General features: G+C 29.5%; 1 protein-coding gene across 3 annotated transcripts in view; it reads right to left on the reverse strand.

The window, feature by feature from the left end:
- HDAC4 (histone deacetylase 4) overlaps nt 1-19,343 on the reverse strand; it is a 70,726-nt gene that overhangs the window by 45,378 nt on the left and 6,005 nt on the right. For all 3 annotated transcript variants that reach the window (XM_065506621.1, XM_065506622.1, XM_065506620.1), the window contains exon 2: nt 15,038-15,093. In XM_065506621.1, the coding sequence (XP_065362693.1) occupies nt 15,038-15,071 (34 nt within the window). In that variant the 5' untranslated portion in view covers nt 15,072-15,093. The remainder of the gene's footprint in view (nt 1-15,037; nt 15,094-19,343) is intronic.

Below are 19,343 nucleotides of genomic sequence, written 5' to 3' on the forward strand. Positions count from 1 at the left end.
AATAACATGATATGACCGAAACTAATGGAACTAAAAATACGAAATTTGGTCCGAATATTTTATAATAATAAAAATATAATGATATAAATGTGAGAAAATATGTTTATTTAAAAAAAAAAATTTTTGGTCAAGTTGTACAAAAATTTTATGTGTTCGTGGTGAATATGTATGAATTGACACAGTCGAATAAAACACACTTGTGTGTTAAAACAGTCCTCATGCATACATATTTGTGGAAATATTTGAAAAAATAATTGACAACCACGTGGAATTTAGCAAACAATTTTTGTCTTAAATTCCTGGCCACCACTGTATGTATATCTGGATTACTAAGTCATTCACAGAAAAAACTATTTCTTAAACCGTTTCAATTCAAATATTTGTCACATATTGAACTGGTTTCAATTATTTCATAATTGAAACAAGTATTCATGTGCTCAAAAACAAAATTTTCTGATATTTTCTATTGAATTTTGAGTTTTGAATTTGATAATTTTGACAATTGTATTTACAATTTTCGTTATTATTGAATAGATAATTTTTGTATTTAAAATTCAACCAATAACGAAAATTGTACCGAAAATTGTACCCCTTACAAGATTTTTAACTATATTATAGTCACAGTAACCATTTACATGATTGTGATAACCATAATATGGTTAATTTACGATTCACATGATTGTATCAACCATATATATGGTTACAATAAACAAATATATGTTTGTGGCAACCATATTTATGATGAATAATTTTATCATAATATGTTGTTCCCTGATAATGATAAGCCTTAAGCCGAGAGCACCATAATATGATAAGGCCTTCATCATATGAATGGTTGTCACAAACATATATTTGTTTACTATAACCATATATATGGTTGATACAATCATGTGAATCGTAAATTAACCATATTATGGTTACCACAATCATGTAAATGGTTACTGTGACTATAATATAGTTAAAAAACTTGTAACAATATTGAAATGGTTACAGTAACCATGCCCAACTATATTTTTTCTCTGCGTGTGTTTGGCCAAAATGTAAACTTTTGATCCCCTCTAAATCTGAGAATTCTTGAACGATCTTGTTGAAAAATTATGTCAAGCTTTTAAACTGTACTAAACAAGTGACAAGTATATTAGGGTGGCCCTTAATAAACGAAAGTTGGATTTTGACCATTCTCACCCCCCCAGTTGGGTGAACATTAGTAAAAAAAATCATCCTGGAAAAATTTTAGGTAAATCGGTTGGGGTTAAGACGTGCCGCAAGCCCTCTGAAGTTTTGAGATGCAAAAAACTTTTTTTTTTGTTTTTTCAATTACGAAAATTATCTATTCGATAATTTTTTTCTGTATATTAGGTGCATGAATAAGAAATTTCCATATGAAATCTACTTTTAATCAAAAAATTATGAGGTTAACAAGATCGATGACCAAATACAATTGAAAGTGTCTGGCGAAACAATAAAATACAAATCAATTGACACAGCAATGAACGAAGAACAAGTCATCAATTGTCCTACTTAATTTTTGAATTCATTGGAACCAGCCGAAATGCCACCACATGTATTAACATTGAAGGTTGGATTACCGACCTTCAAGATGCAATATAAAACAGATGTTTTCTAAAGGCCAGCAACGCGGACCGGGTTCAGCTAGTAGGGAATAAAAATATTGAAAAATTTGACTTAGATTTAAGGTTTAACGTTTTCCAATTTTAGTAAAACTTTCAGAATATATTTAGAATTATCTGGACTATAATATTCGGAATATGTTTTACTTAAAAAACAGTAAGGACATAGAGTTCATTCGCCAAAAAATGGCTAAATAATTTGTTTTTTGAAAATTTCAAAATTTATTGGCGAATTTTTAATAACATTAATATTTTTTGCCCAATTTCTGTTGTTTATGTCTCATTAGAAAGACAATTGCTGGGTGAGAATGGCCAAAATCCAACTGTCGTTTATTAAGGGCCTCTCTAATGTATATATATCCCGAATATAGCACACTACCTTGTTTATATTGTAAAATATTTTAAATATAAAATAGGTACTCAACAAATTTTATAAAGTTAAATTTTTTTGAATAATTGCATAGAAATCTACATTGTTTCATTTTCCACGAAAACCAAACAACTAACGAACCGAGCAATGTCGTTAGTATTCGGTTGTTTTCACTGTTTTAGTTGTGTTTGCTTGGCTCTGAGCTTCAAGTATGGGCCGTGACCTGCTGGCTGTTCTATTTATAGATGCAAAAAAAAAAGTTTATAAATCATGCAATACAGCAACAACATATTGGTGTATATTTAGAAATACAAGTGTACATAGTACATACATATTTATGTATATAAAAGAACAATAACAAAAGCAAACATTACAAAAGTGAACAGAACAGAAGCAGCAAAAATTTAGCGACAGACAGCTGTATTAGCAACAACTACTACCTACATACATGCACTAAATAAACACATCAACTGTAACAGTTAGCAGCAGCATTTAGCAGTAGCAGTAGCAACGACAGCAACAGAAACAACAACAAAAATTGTAATTAAAAACAAACGTGGTTTGATTTTCTTGTTGTTACTATTTTTGCTGTTGTTTGCTGATGAATGCTTCTTATGTTATTGTTGTTGTCATTACTTTTGTTATTATGTGTATCTTTGTTTGTGCAGAGAGAGTGTGAGTATAATTGAGTATTATTAAGTACATACTACATACTAGTTTTAGATACTAGTAGTAAAATTAAATGAAATAGAAGTAAATATAGAATTTGTTTACAAGTAATTTATAGTGTTTGAATTAAAAACTTAAATATAAAAAACAACGTTTGTCATTTTACTATAATTCAAAGGGGGTTTTTTTTGTAGCAATTTTGTAGTTGCAGCACGATATTGATAAGAACAATTCCATGAGGCAACGAACACCACCAACCAGCAAGTAAATAATATGGTGGTAGTATTTCGTATCTACCTTGTGATAGGTATTACCTACCTATTCATTGAAAAAATAGAACGTAAAAATGTAATATTAATCAAAGATTACGTTAAAAGTTTATAATTAGATTTTAGTTTTTTTTTAATTTTTTCCATTATACATATAGACAAGAGAGTGAGTGTAATAAAATGTTCGGTTGAGACTGGTGATTAAAGTCTAAATGGTGGGTTTTTGGTGGTAAGTGTTTGCAGTGTATACTACAAACATATGTAATTATATTATTATTATTAACTAATTTATTATTTTCAAACTCATAAATATTAAATGCATATATGTAAGTATATACTATATAATTCAAACCACTTGTATTTGTTACGTTTTGGTTTTTTTTTATCATAAATGTTTTTGAAAGTGGCTTTATATTTATTTTTAGTTCGTAATAAATATATATTTAGCCATATTTTGTTATCAATAAATTATTACTGTTATATACAAATTATTTTTCCCGATTTTGATTCTTTGACTGCTCGATAACTTATATGTCATTTTGAAAAGAACATATCTGTCATTAAAAACAACCAAGTTTTTTTTTTGCTTCGAAAATGTCGAATTTTTTTTACCATATGCGGGAAATTTTGTTTTACTTCTTTTATGTGAAAAAAAGTGCCGCTGAATCTCACCGATTGTTCACCAAAGCTTATGGTGTTAAAAATTTAAAATATTTTTTTTAAATAAATTTTTTTTTTTAATATTTTACTTGTATAGTTTTATTTATATAAATTAACTGAAAAACAAACAACATAATTAATTATATTCTAAAAAAAGGGAACAAAATTAAAAATATTCACCATTTCGCTACTGACAAAACAATGGAAACTTTTAAAGTTCTGCAAGAAAGAAGTGTAAAACGAAAATAATATTTAAAAGAAAGATGTAAAAAGCATCCTGTTTACAGTTATTTTATTTTTAAATTCTGGTAATTTTTCACAATTTCTTTTTCTAAGTTTTTCGCATAATTGCTTTTTTTCAAAGTTAACGAAAATGGCTTAAGTTAATATTTGTGAAGACTTAAAAAATAAAATAATTAAAGATTTTAAAGCTGGTTTAAAACAAAAAAGTATCTGTGACAAATATTCAATAAATAAATCAGCAGTTTCAAAAATTATCAAAAAATTTCGTGAGACCGGTTATGTAAAAACTCAACATTTAGGTGGAAGACCTGGTAAGACTACTCCTAGACAAGATAATTTAATAGCGAGAGAGTTCAAGAAATTCCCAAAAATAACTCCTCGAGAGGTTGTTAATAGCCTAAAATTAGAAATAAGTACCCGAACAGTTAGTCGCAGGGCAAATGAGGCTGGTCTTGGTTGCTATCGTCCTGTGAAAAAACCACTCATTTTTAAAAAGAACCGTTCTGCTCGTCTACAATTTGAAAGGGATCATTTAAACTGGTCGATACAGAAATGGAATACTGTCCTCTTTTCCGACGAATCCAAATACTATTTAAGAGGCAGTGATGGGAGAACATTTGTAAGACGACCAAAGGGAAAATATTAGATCCAACGTACACAAATAAAACTGTAAAGTTTGGCGGCGGCAATATTATGGTATGGGGATGGTTTTCAGGGCAAGGTATTGTCCCAATTCATATTATAAAAGATATCATGACGGGTATAGGATACATAACCATATTAAACGATGTTATGTATCCATACGCTGAGGAAAATATGCCACTAGTTTGGAGATTCCAACACGACAGCGACCCGAAACACAGCTCTAGGGTTGTAACCGAGTGTTTACAATACAACGAGGTACGTGTTTTGAAGTGGCCGGCCCAATCGTCAGATCTCAATCCCATAGAAAATCTATGTAAAATTGTAGATCGTAAAATAAGGACCCAAAATTACACCAGGAAGGAAGATTTATCGGAGGCGGTTATAAGGGAATGGCAAAATATTTCAAAGGAGACCATTGACTCTTTAATTGGTTCAATGCATCGTCGATGTGTAGCAGTTATAAAAAATAAGGGATACCCAACAAAATATTGTGTTATTGCAAAGTTTAGACCATATTTGTTAAAATAATACCTAAGTTTCCATTGTTTTGTCAATGCCGTAAAAAAGAAATATTTTAATTTTGTTTTATCATTTTTAGAATTAAATTAATTATGTCCTTTGTTTTTTGTTTAATTAAGTTAATCACCCTTATCGTGGTTGGCGTAAACCTCTTACGCGTACGACTGTTTCGTACTAGATTAAAGATAAAATGCAAACTGTTTATTTAATCTAGTACGAAACTGTCGTAGGTGTATGACGTTTACGCCAACCACAATAAGGGTGAATAAAAGTATATAAATAAAATACTACAAAAATGTTAAAACTTTTTAAAAAAATATTTCAGATTTTAGGCCACTAATGAAATATTTGGAAATGTTTCCATTGTTTTGTCAACCACTGTATATGGTTTTAAGTGTTTTTTCTCAAGATGCGCATAATATAAAAAAAATATTTAAAAATTCTTTCCATAAAAGTGGTAAAAGGCGTTCTAAAAGTGGTCGAATTTCGGCCACCAGGCGATCGTAGTATATATAAATAGAGATCTGCATATAAATCTTTCAATAAAAAATAATATTTTCGACTTTTAATATGATATACCCAAATAATTTACATATGTAAATAATTTTTTCAAAAACTAGTCCAGAAAATTACAATATTTTTTCCAGAAAAGAAAACGATGTAAATTAAAATTTAAAATACCAGTTTAGCTTTCGTAAACAAACTTGTGTCTTTTTTCTGATGTTTCTTTATATTTTAGAAATAATTCCAACTAACTTGTAGTACTTTTAAAATGATTAAACAAAAATTTAAAAAGCTCGTATTTATGACCACTTAAACCATTAACTATTTATAGCGAAACCATTAACATTTGCAAACTTTTTCAAGTACATATGTGTGTTTGTAGTTGTAATAAAATACTAAAGAAAACTTAAAAATACTAAATAAATTTAAACAAGTTTGTTAAAATTTACCAATTCAAAAGGTTGGCTGGCTGGTTATAATTCCTTTGGAATCATATATAATTAACGAAACTTTTGAAACACCTGACAAAAGAAACAAAAATCCAGACATTACATTTTCTCAATAAATAGTTTTTCTACAATTTTTAATTCCAATTTAATGTCTTCTATATTTAAACACATGTAAGACAAAAAAAAAACCCCAAAAAAGGTAAATTACATATACTTTCATTGAATATTGAAAATATTATAAATTTTTAACGACATTTTCTAGCATGCATACATATTGAATTCACATACAACATTCAATATACAAATAAAATATAAATTTAGATCCCTCTTTCCAACAACCATCCATCAAAATCTAATACAGAAAAAAAATTTACTTTTTTTTTGGAAAATTAATAATGAATAAATAATAAACAATAAACAATAATAAAATAAAAATAAGCTTTTAGAAGGAACCGACGTCTGTTCTATTGAAGGACAAAATGTATGGTTTATACATACAGATCTACAACATATGGGCAATTCCATGAATATGTCAACTGCGACTGAAAAAATAAAAACCCTAAAAGTTTTTTATTTTTTCTTATTAACAAATTTTTCCATATTTTTGCATGTAAATCAGCATCACTTCTGTTTAATTTTACGTACGATATATACTTATTTCGTACGATATTTTGAAATGAATTTTCCGTAGGCCCCAAAATAACTTAACTATATTCGGTTGCTATTTAAAATCGAGAAATATAAGGAAACCTCGATTTTTGACATATTTTCTTTATTTATATCTGGATTACTTAGTCATTAATATAGACAATATGGATATGTAATGATAGATATTTCAAAGACCTTTGCAACGACGTACATAAGGCCATAGTAAGTTGGACATACAATGGGTCAAAATCGGGAAAAATATTTTTTAAAGAAATTTAAAAAAAAAAAAAATTCACTAATAAATTAAAAAAAAACAATTTTTTAAATTTAGTTTACTAAAAATATTTAAAATTTTTATTTTGAAGTATAATTTGGTGAAGAGTGTATAAGATTCGGCACAGCGGAATATAGCTCTCTAACTTGTTTTTAATATAGTAGTAGCAGCTTCAGAATAGGACATAAATTAAATATAATTTTAGGGCCTTTAAAAGCTTATATTACATAAATTGTGAATAAAAATAAATAAATACTAAATTATTGGCAAATGTCACGTACGATGACATGGAAATGTCCATACATATGTATGTAATTCTTATTAGGAATTCAATATGAGAAATATTCACGGAGAATAAAAATTTAATAACTTCCAGTAAATGTGAAGAAAAAAATCTATTCAGTTCTAGAAAATTTTCCTATTATGTAAGGTGAAGCTTAATCAATCAATCAATGAATCTAGCAAATACTCATTTCACTAAAAATTATTAAACAATTGTTATTACAAACTTTAAAATTAGTCAATTTCCTTAATTAATTGACAAGTTTAAAAAAAATATTTCGAAAAAAAAACTGCATGATTGATTATTATTATTCCAAGAGAGAAATAAAGTCTGGTTTTAATTTTCGTTATATTCGGCTGTGCTGAATCTTATATACCACTATAACTATAAATTAATAAATCTGTCATATATTTTATTATTGGTCGATTCACGAGGTCTCCTATCATGTCACATTGCCACAATGTCCTAATATTTCACCACTCGGCGGCTCGACCTAACTGGTTCGTTACGATAACACAATAAACATAGCATACAGACTAATATAATTTCAATTAATTAAGGAAATATTTCGAAAAAAAACTGCATGATTGATTATTATTATTCCAAGAGAGAAATAAAGTCTGGTTTTAATTTTCGTTATATTCGGCTGTGCTGAATCTTATATACCACTATAACTATAAATTAATAAATCTGTCATATATTTTATTATTGGTCGATTCACGAGGTCTCCTATCATGTCACATTGCCACAATGTCCTAATATTTCACCACTCGGCGGCTCGACCTAACTGGTTCGTTACGATAACACAATAAACATAGCATACAGACTAATATAATTTTAGGAAATTTTTAGCTTGAAAGACAATAACAACATTTTCAAACCATTGTGAAATATTAGGATATTGTGACAATATGACATAATACGATACCTTGTGAATGGACCATATATATATTTTTAGTAACAAAAATATATAATATTATCAGGAGCATAAATTATTAATCAGTGTGACACTTAGAACTCCTTATTTTCCAAAAAAAAACATCAAATACCTCACAAATTTGTTACACTGTAAATGTTTGGTAGGATTGTGTTATTGAATAAAAGCTAAAAATAGATTCTCTCATACACAAGTATAAGAGACACGAATGAAGGAAGAGAATAATTTTCACCCCAATACTATGATGTGTCGGTAAGGTTTGGAAGGCTTTTTTTTTTGTTAAAAGAAAACAACAACAACAAACCAAAACAACAATACGACGGCAAAGACAACAATTGTAACATTAACCTAACATTGAAAATATTTTCTATACCAGGCTAACAGCCGAAAGACGACGAAAGAAAGACTTACAGACAGATAGTTAGTGGTAACGAATGTATACGACAGACTGTCTGACTGACTGACAATGGAAACTACCTTAACCTACAACAAAGGCTACCTGCTAAGTTGCCACTCAACCATCCATCCATACATCCGTCTTACATTTTACCCAGATCTACGAGCTAAATAAATATATTCGTAAATATAGAATGAAATTTCACAATTGGTTACTAATAAACCAACAAACTTGGTAGGATTCGGGAGGACTGACACTGCCTGACTGACTGGGTGGGTGGCTGTTGGCTGGGGACAGGCAACATATAGCTGCAATACCAACTACTACTCATAGCTGTAGCGACAGCGGCAGAATACCAAGAAAATCAAGAAAAAGCGAAAAACTTTATAAAGTTAGGGAATGGAAAAATACGAACGAAAGAAAGAAGAATTACATATATACATATACATACATATATACATACATATATATATATAAATGTATATATTATTATTTCATGGCTTTCAAGTGTTTTCTGAAGGCAAGTAATGTCTAAAAATAGACCAAAAATCAATAAACGAATGTTGGTTGTTTGTACTTTGTAGTATGTACTACGATTATATACTATATACAAATGTATGTACACAAATATATATATAAATATTTTATAATACTGCCACTAGTATAATTGTACATAAATACATATATACTATGTACAATTACAAACACTAATGGCTTCTACGAACGGCCAAAGGTTTAAAGTTAAATTGAAAAACAGTTTTAAAGAAAAGAAAATGCAATTAGTTAATAACAAATTTCTTATTGTTTATTTAATGTTTAACCGTTAATCGGTTAACCGATTAATTTTGGGCGGTTAACTGTTCGAATAACCTAAAATTTACGATTTTCAAATTACAAATAAACCGATTAATTTGTGTTGATTAACCGAAATTTCTTCTTTATTTTTGCACTTTATATAGAAATATAGTTTTAAACACACACATTTTATTTCTTAATTCGTGAATATTCCCTTCTAGCAATAGTTGTTTAAAGTATAGTACGAAAACTGAAACTAAGGAATTTGGAAATGACCTTTTTTCTGGAATGTTCTATGATGAACTTTGTCCTATTAAGTCGGAGGACGACATGGTAATACCCGAAACTGAAGACATTACTAAAACGAGTATTTTATCAGAACTTAACGAAACTATTAAAGTATTCAAAATCTAAAAAAAATCCAAAAAGGACTACAATGATATGATGGAAGATTTTATTTTTTTTTTATGCTTGGAAAAATCTAAAAAAAAGAACTGCCTTACTTTCAATTTCTCCAACAATCAGTGAGAAGGTTTTTAAAGTCAAATTTTATTTAAACTAACAAAATCGTTTTTAATGGAAAAAAATAATATAGTAATTTAATATTCTTTTTTTAAATGTAAGCTAATTTGAGGCTGCTAATTAAGAAGAAATTACAGGTAAATCGTCAAATATAGTGGACAAAGTTTCTTAGAGGACATGTCATCTCATAAATAATTTTAAAAAATCAATGTAATTAATTGCAATTAATATACAAATAGCTAAACTAATACACAATTAATACTTATTATTTCTCATACACACTTATAGAACGCTAACGAACTTATGAAAATAACTTAATTTAACAAAATGTAATTAAAAATTAGATGTTTATATCTCATATATAAACATCTTAACTGTAAAAATCTGTCCATTTGCGTCAACGCTACATGACTTTAAAAGGAAAAACCCACATGTCCAATATATTGGACAAAATGTCTGAAAGGGTTAAAATATTATTTCAGAAAACCTTCCTAAAAAAACTCACATGTGTATATTTATATATTGTTTTGTTGAATTATGTTTTGTTTGTTTTTTTCTTTTTATTAACAAAATGCTCATATAAGTACACAAAATTCGTGCTTTTCTTTTCAATTTAAAATTAAAATAGAAATTATTCGGTTAATCGAATAATTTAAAATTAACCGATTAAACCAGAAACCCGATTAATTGAATACCCTAGTACTACATCAATATATAAAAATAGATTAAGTTTTAAATATCTCCATCTTATTTATTAAAAATAATTGGTCAATTCACAATTGGGGTATTCACACGGTCTGCTGTTAGTCATATTGTCCTAATGTATTATAATAGATGTTGTTGTATTTTAAACAAAAACAAGTAAGAGAGCTATATTCGGCTGTGCCGAATCTTATATACCCTTCACCAAATTATACTTAAAAATATTTTTTTTTTAATATTTTTATTTAAACAAAATCAAAATTTTTTTTTTTAATGTTTTAAAATTTGTTTAAAAAAATTTTATTTTTCCGAATTGTTTTTTAATTTTTTTAAAAAAAGTTTTTTCAAAATTTTTTTAAATTTCTTTAATTAATTTTTTTGGAAAAAGAATTTATAAAAAAAAAAATGTTTGATGAAAAAACAAATTCGGGTATATATGGTCTTATATACGTCGTTGCAAAGGTCTTTGAAATATCTATCATTATATATCCATATTATCTATATTAATGACTTAGTAATCCAGATATAGGTCAAAAATAGGTAAAAAATCGAGGTTATCCTAGTTTTTTCTTTCTATCTCAGCCATTTGTGGACCGATTTTCTTGTTTTTAAATAGCGACCGAGCCGAGAATTTCGGAGATATTGATGTATGAATCGTGTATGTAAGTTATTTGGGGGCTTCGGAAAGTTGATTTCAACACACAGACGGACAGACGGACATGGCTATATCGATTCCGCTATCTGTAACGATCCAGAATATATATACTTTATGGGATCGCAAATGAAAAATGTGGAAATTACAAACGGAATGACAAACTTATATATACCCTTGCCACTCATGGTGAAGGGTATACAAATATTTGGTCAATTCACAAGGTCTCTTATCATGTCATATTGTCATAATGTATTAATATTTCACAATGGTTTTTATTGTTTTTCAAGTAAAAAATGTCCTAAAATAATAGTACTCTGTATGCTATGTTTATTGTGTTATCGTAACCAACCAGTAGAGACCTTCGCCGAATGCCTAACTGTCGGTTAAGCCAATCTGCCGAGTCGAGATATATTAAGACATTATGATAATATGACTGATAAGAGACCTTGTGAATTGACCAATTATTTATTAGTCTTATTAATTTAGAACTTTTTGTTTGAAACACAAGAAAAATTTCATTAAACTATCGAAATATATTAGGACATTATGACAATATGACCAAATAGTAGACCGTGTGAATGCCCCAAATGTCTCTTATCAGTCATATTGTCATAATGTCCTAATATACCACGACTCGGCGGCTCGTCTTAACCGACTCCTACGATAACACAATAAACATAGCATACAGAGTAGTATTATTTTAGGACATTATGACAATATGACATTATAATAGTCCTTGTGAATTGACCAAATGCATTTTTCTTTTCCTTTTTCTGACCACATTTTCAAAAAATGTTTTAAAGTTTCAAAATTCAAAAAAAATTTAAATCTCATTGAATTATTTCCATAACATTGGAAAAGGCTTCTAGTCAAAAACTAAAAGGCCTAACTCCACTTTTCGAAAATTTCTCAATTTTGTTATATTACTATCTAATTAGTTGTGAACTCTTTGAAAATTATTTTGTTCTTCTTTTATTTAATTTAATTTATGAAGAGTGATTACATACATTTGTTCGTTTTATCAATTTTTCAAACATCACTAATTTACTCTAATTTTTATTTTGTGGAGTTAGACCTTTTAGCTTCTGACACAGCCATATATGTATGTATATTGTGTTAAAGAATTTTAAAAATTTTCAAATAGTTTCAAGCTAAAATTTACAGCCGTCATACTAGGGATACGAGTCTCTGTCATTTACAATATTTTTTCCTTTTATTTTATTATTCTATATCTTCTTTATTATTTATTTTGTTATTATTTCATTATTATTTTAATAATGTGATTCAAACAATAAATAAATAAAGAAAAACGTATTTTTGTTTTCTTCCTGTTTGCTTAGGATAACAACAACAACTTTTATTTATGTTATAAGTCCATTTTTTTCCCTGCAGTTTTAATGATAGCAAAGTTATACTTTCTGTTTACAACACCGCTTAGATTATTATGTTTTTGCCTGTCTTAAAAACGAAAAACAAATATCAGCAGACAAATTAAAAATTTAGAATTGAAAAACAAGCTTAAAAATTAGGCATTTACAATAAATTGCGTTTCTTTTGAATGCAGTTTCTGTTTTTAACCCTCCTTTAGTCGCAATCATTTTCAATCGAGACTAGTCGCAATGTATCAAATTGATATCAATAAAAGAAAGGCAGGCGCGTTTGAAAATAATCTCTTCACTTTTTATTTCGAAAACATAAAAACAATATTAAATTCAAAGTACTTAAAAGAATAATACAAATAAAATTGCACTATAAATATATTTTTATCAAAAAAAAGCTTAAAACTTAGGCTGTTTAAAAAAATTAACAATAAAAAAAAGTTGCCTGTATCAACTAGATCAGTTGCGAGTAATGGAGGGGAGGGTTAATAATTTATATGTCATTTTGAAGGGTATATACTACATATCTGTCATTTATTCTCACTTAGTTATTCAACATTATAGTGTAAACAACAAAGCTTTTTTTTACTTCGAAAATGTCGAATTTTGTACTAACAAAGCGTCATATGTGGGAAGTTTTGCTTTACTTCTTTAATTTAAAAAGAAGAGCTGCTAAAGCACACCGATTGCTCACCGAAGCTTATGCCATTACACCAAGAAAATTGCTGTAAAACTTAAAAAGAGTTTGCAAAATTATTAGAAGCTACTCAAGCAGCAATTTCAAAATGCAGCAGGATTCATCCAAAAGTAGGGAAATTGGGTACCATACGAATTGAAGCCGAGAGACCTTGAAAGACGATTCTGCATGTCTGAAATGATTCTTGAATGCTGTAAAAGAAAATCATTTTTGCACCGAATCATTACTGGATCCATTACGATAACCCGAAGCGTAAGAGATCGTATGTGAAGCCCGGTCAGGTCAACCAGCCGTAATTATCTGTATTTGGTGAGAGTAAAAGGATCATATCTATTATTAGCTGCTGAAATTCTCAATGATTCGTTTGAAGCAAGCATTGGCCGGAAAACGATAAAAAAAATGCAGCCAGATATGAAATCGCCAAATGTTGCAATACCTTAAAAAGTATTTACAATGAAGTGGTTGGGAAGTTTTGCCTCACCCGCTTTATAGTCCAGACCATGTCCCGTTCGGCTACTATTTATTTCGATCAATGCATTGGTATAACAGGCGCAATAAAAACTAGTCCTTTAGAGGCACTGAACCCTATACAGCACCTTGTTCCTATTGACCTTCACATAATCGGGGTTATCATAGAATCCCATCGTTGTCGGAATCGGTTTTGAAAACGACAGAAAATGTTTATATTTTTTCGGTTTTATATTCGATCTAGAATTAAATTTAAATTTTATCGATTAAACAAAAAATTGGATTGGATTTCATAAGTGAAATGTATCTTTTTGTCGTTTTCCAAACCGATTTCGACAATGATTGGATTCTATGACAACCCCGAATGACCAGAGAGAGATCTTGAGCATATAGCCATGCTGTTATTTTTGGCATATTGCCTCCGATCTTTAACCAACCTTCTGTCTATATTGCTGCACATACAGATTTTTAATAGGGTGTTCAAAGTTGTATTTCCCTCCAGGAGTGTGTGGTGTGCACGAATATGACACCTAAAATTAGCTGTGGCAAAGAAGACTTAGGGTTGAATTAACCTACACAGAAATCTTTTTGAGTTAAAGATTTCTGTCACTTCTTTTATTAGACGACCCGACCGACCCCAAGTACACAAATAATACAGTCAAGTTTAGCATTGGCAATATTATGTAGTGCGATTGTTTTACGGGACAAGGAATGGGTCCAATTCATATCATAATGATTATTCAAAACAATCTTGCAGCACTACAATCCCCATAAGTTCTCTATAGCATTAAGATCTGGTAAACGTGCGGCCGACTCCATAATAGACAATTTATGTTGCACAAATCAGTTTTCAGTTGATCTGGGAACATGGATTTTATGGTTGTCTTTCTGATAAAAACAATTTTTGTTTGCAATGTTCCTCCGAAATGATGTCTCACATCATTTCCTAGAAATCCATGGACTGCAAATTCAAATATTTTAACTTTAGGATTTAAAAGCCATCACACTCAAGTCAAGTTCTGCAGGGTTATTAAAAAAATTACCCCAAATGATGGCACAAACATTTACACTGATACAAACGCTTTAAGAAGTACATAGATACATATATATATATATGTATGTACATAAGTAGCAGTGGTGATAGAAGAAAAGAGATGTACATAAAATAAAAGTAATTACATTTTTACTTCTAGTTAATTTGTTAAAGTTTGTTTTAAAAACTAATTAGGAAAGAGTTATTAAACAGCAAGAATAAAAAAACAAATTAGTACGACAAAATATTTAAAATCATAAATAATAATATGAAATAAACTATACATACCATGTGCTGATATTCGCTCTTCCGGTGAAGTCATTTTTTAATCCTATAATGAAAATCTGAAAAGAAAGTAAAATTAAAATTAGATTAGAAAATAGTTTGAATTTAAAGCTTCAATATCAAAATAATTTGAGAGAATTTGGATATCCATTTTCTACTGCAACCACCCCGCTTGGAGGCCATAAGTAAATATAAAATGGTGTCTTGTCAAAATATCCGTTAAAGGGTTAATATAGTGAATATAGCAGAACATAGATAGGCTTTGTTGAATTAAGTTTTATCTGGATATTATGACTAAATTCAATAGATGTATTTTATAATAATATGCTCTGAGATGGTCCATGGACACTAAAATACTTGTTGGTGCAGATCATGACAAGTTTGAGAGGCTGATGAGTCCCCTCCTCTCTAGCAGGACACAATTGCAAATTATTATTACCAAGTCATTATTTTTTTACCAAGTCACAATTGCCTAACTTTAGTTACAGAATTATTTCCTAAAAAAACAAATTTCAAAGCCTCTCTGCAGCTTTCCATCACTGTTTTAAACCCAGTTTCTATTTGACATAAACCAAACTCTGCAACAGATGGTCATATTTTCGGGACAGATTCTTGGAGCGTTAAAAACAGATAAAACCAACAATAAAATATTAGAATTAGGCTAATTAGATACTAGATGTTAATAATACTTTTTTTTTATTCATTATACAAAAAATAAAAAACTACACTGTCATAAAATGTTCATTGAAAGTAGATTTTAAAGAGCAGAGAGGAGGAGAGGGTAAAAAAAACGTGTTGATCATGATAAAATTGATAACAATGACTAATCAAATTTGTTGTTCATTCTGTAACTCGTTCATTCATTTGGTTTTTATTTATATGTCAAATAAGAATATAAAAAAACAACAACAACTACAACAACACAATAACATCTCATTTCAAAACAAATGTTGAAATTATAATATGTACAATTTTTAGGAGGGAATAAAACATTGTTTTTGTTGTTAGGTCTTCTGCTTCTTCGTCTCATTTGATTTTAAAATACATATTCATTACAAAAAAAAATAAAAAAAATAAAAGGTTTCAAACATTCACATACAAACAAACAAACTTATTACTACAACAAATAGATTAAAAATATTAAATACATACGCACGCACGCAGACAGCGCTTTTTACAGTGTAATTCTTAATCTTAATAGTTAAATAAAAAATTATACATTTTTCATAGAAAACATTTATGATGTATGGAAAATTTTCAATACAAATCAACATTTGTGGCACCTGCGTGCATTCGTACAAACTAAAAATGAATCGGAGCTTTGAATTTCATATGTGAATTCAAATGTCCATGTAGAGTTGTCTGTCTACCATCGGACGCAGATAGGCGGACCAAAATACCCATACTGAAAATTCATGTGTGGCAAACACACATGTAAGCCTGGTTGCGGAAAGCTGACAGCCCCAACACCAGGGGGGTTACTCTCTATTGCGATGCGAAAGAAAAACTGAACAATTGGTACCCTTTACTGCGTTTTCGCATCGCAAAAAAATGTGTTTAAAATGTTTTTATTTACAAGTTTTGACATTTCATTTCGCTATTGTGTATTTTGTGATACCAGTGTTGCTTATTTTTCTACTTATTTTGCGAAAGCGTTTGCATATACGACACAGAGTACTAAAATGTATTCTTATCGCATTTACCTTTCGGATCGAACTTGCTTGCGCATCGCAATAGAGAATAACCCCCCAGAATAGGGTACGACTGACCAATCATCTGCCTATCTGAATATTAAATTTATTAACGAAACTACAACAAGAAAATATCAAAATAATGAACGAACATGGACAACGAACTTTGGCACACGAAACAGGATATGCATTGGACAATGGAATGTTACAACGGTAAATGGTACCACTAGAACTGAGAAACAACTGTCGAAGGTAAAAGTGGATGGATGAGGGCAAACGATCACAGTAGATGGTAATATGATAGCAGACAAGAAGGTAAATGGTGTGGGTATATTAATCTCAAAAAGTATGAGAAACAACAGCGCTTAATAACAGCGCGTTTCTACAGTAAAGTGAAACATTTTGTCACCCTAGTACAGTGCTATGCGCCCACTGAAGAAGAAGACGCGACGAAGGATATATTTTACGAACAACTGGCTGCAAAACTTAATGTAATTGTCAAACGCGACTTGATTCAATGCGAAAGTAAGCATTGACAATGATGGAGTAGAACAAATCATAGAACGCAAGGGAATTAGATTCCGAAATAAAAACGGAGAAAGACTCGTGGAACTGTGTCAAACATTCCAACTGGTTATGGGTGGAACTCACACAAAGATATACACACATCACCCAGTGGCAATGCGAGAAATCAAATTGACCACATTTGTGTGAGTAGAAGTTGGAGTTCTTCCCTGTGCGACGTACGTACTTAAAGGGGAGCTATTGATTAGAACCACAAACTCTATGTGAAGCTTAAACTCAGGTCCCACAAACTCAGGTCCCACAAAACAGCAAAGGCCATAGACAAAACTTTAACAAATTAAATTAATGTACACTGAAAGAATAATCAATAACGAAGAGCATTCATGGGAAAATACATCCCAGGTAATCAATCGGTTTACGTTATAGTAAAGGAATTTTAATTACAACTACTGAGGAACAAACCAAAAGATGGATGAAACATTTCAGAGATTTATGTAACAGCAGTGAAACTGAACTCGGACTATTCTGTAGCTAACAAGAACAAAACAGATCAATCAAATGTTACCCGCATACTATCGCAGAGGCAGCAAACACAATAAGCAAACTTAACCGCAACAAAACTTGCGGTACAGACGGAATTCCACCAGAGAACACTTCTTAATAGACACTGAAATTGCAGCTATTTACACAAGCCTGGAAAACAGAAACTATAAATTGTTCGTGGACTAGAGGTAATGCAGTAAAATTAACTCAGAGATTGTGACAACTGGAGGGCTTACTTAAAAACTTGACTGTAATTTTTGTATATTTGAGGTCCGGTGTCTTTCCCTTCGGTCGTCTAACAAATGTTAAAACTTTACCCGAAAAGATTTCTTTGTAGACCAGTTTTTCAGAAGTTAGAGACTATTGAAATCATGAAATAATTTCCAATTTTAGATTATTGATAACCTTACCGGGAGTAATTTTTGGGAATTTCTTACACTCTTTTCCCTCCTCTCAAATTTATAATTTTTGAAACTGTTTTATTAATTGAATATTTATTACAAATAGTTTTTTGCTTCAATCCAGCATTAAAATCATTTGTTATTTTGGTTTTTAAATATTCGCTAATGTTGACTTAGTTTTTACTTACTATTTAAAAAACTTATTGTACGAAAAAAAAAAATAGAAAAATAAATTATCAAACTGAAATTATGATTTTTACATCGATTTCATACATATTTTTTTTATTGTAGTCTTCTTTTTTTAGAAGTTTAAAAGTTTACATTGTTTCACAAATGCTAAGATGTATAACAACATTCAATAAATGTATTTTAATTTAATGAGAAATATAGATTTTTTTTTCGTGGTTACACTTTATTCGTCAAATATTTCCACAATGTGAACGAATGTAACTTTAGAATTACTCCCTGTCTATACCTGATAATTTTTTATCATGATAAACGTCAAAATGGTTGTTAAGATAAAAATTATCAAGTATAGTCTCCATTTATTAGTATTATTGCTTCGTTATGACAAAATTGTTAGTGCTTTTGCATAGACAACTTTGTCTTGACAACAAACTTCTTTAATTTTTATGATAAATATTTGTCAAGTATAGACAGGGGGTTATACCTACATAAATATTTGACAAAAATTTATGTTTTGAAAACTGAAATTAAGGAATATACCTAACTAGTTTTAAAAAAAAGTTCCCATTGTATTGTTATTGTATGTATATGTATTTATTATATTAAAAACTTGTTTCTCATTTAAAATTCCATAATCTAAGATTTTCCTTTATAAAAAGTTTCGGTAGGTATTTGGCAAAATTTTTAAAGCTGGCATTTTTGGGCAAAACCGATTTGTAATGTAAATAGAAGCGACGAAAAAAGTATCTCGCATCACTGACGTATGGTAAAAAAAAAACTATGAGATACATAGATTTTTCAAAGGGGTTTTCTGTTTGACTTCATTGCTGTTCGTTGCTGCCATAGTACTAATCATCGTCCCAGTTGTTAAGCATTTATTTATTAGCATTAAATTGTGTTGAGCTTTATTTTATTATACGTTGGTTGCCATGCTTATTGTGTTTGTTTGTTGGCATATTGTAC

This window comes from Calliphora vicina, chromosome 4 (genome assembly GCF_958450345.1).
Source record: "Calliphora vicina chromosome 4, idCalVici1.1, whole genome shotgun sequence".
Lineage (NCBI taxonomy): Eukaryota > Metazoa > Arthropoda > Insecta > Diptera > Calliphoridae > Calliphora > Calliphora vicina.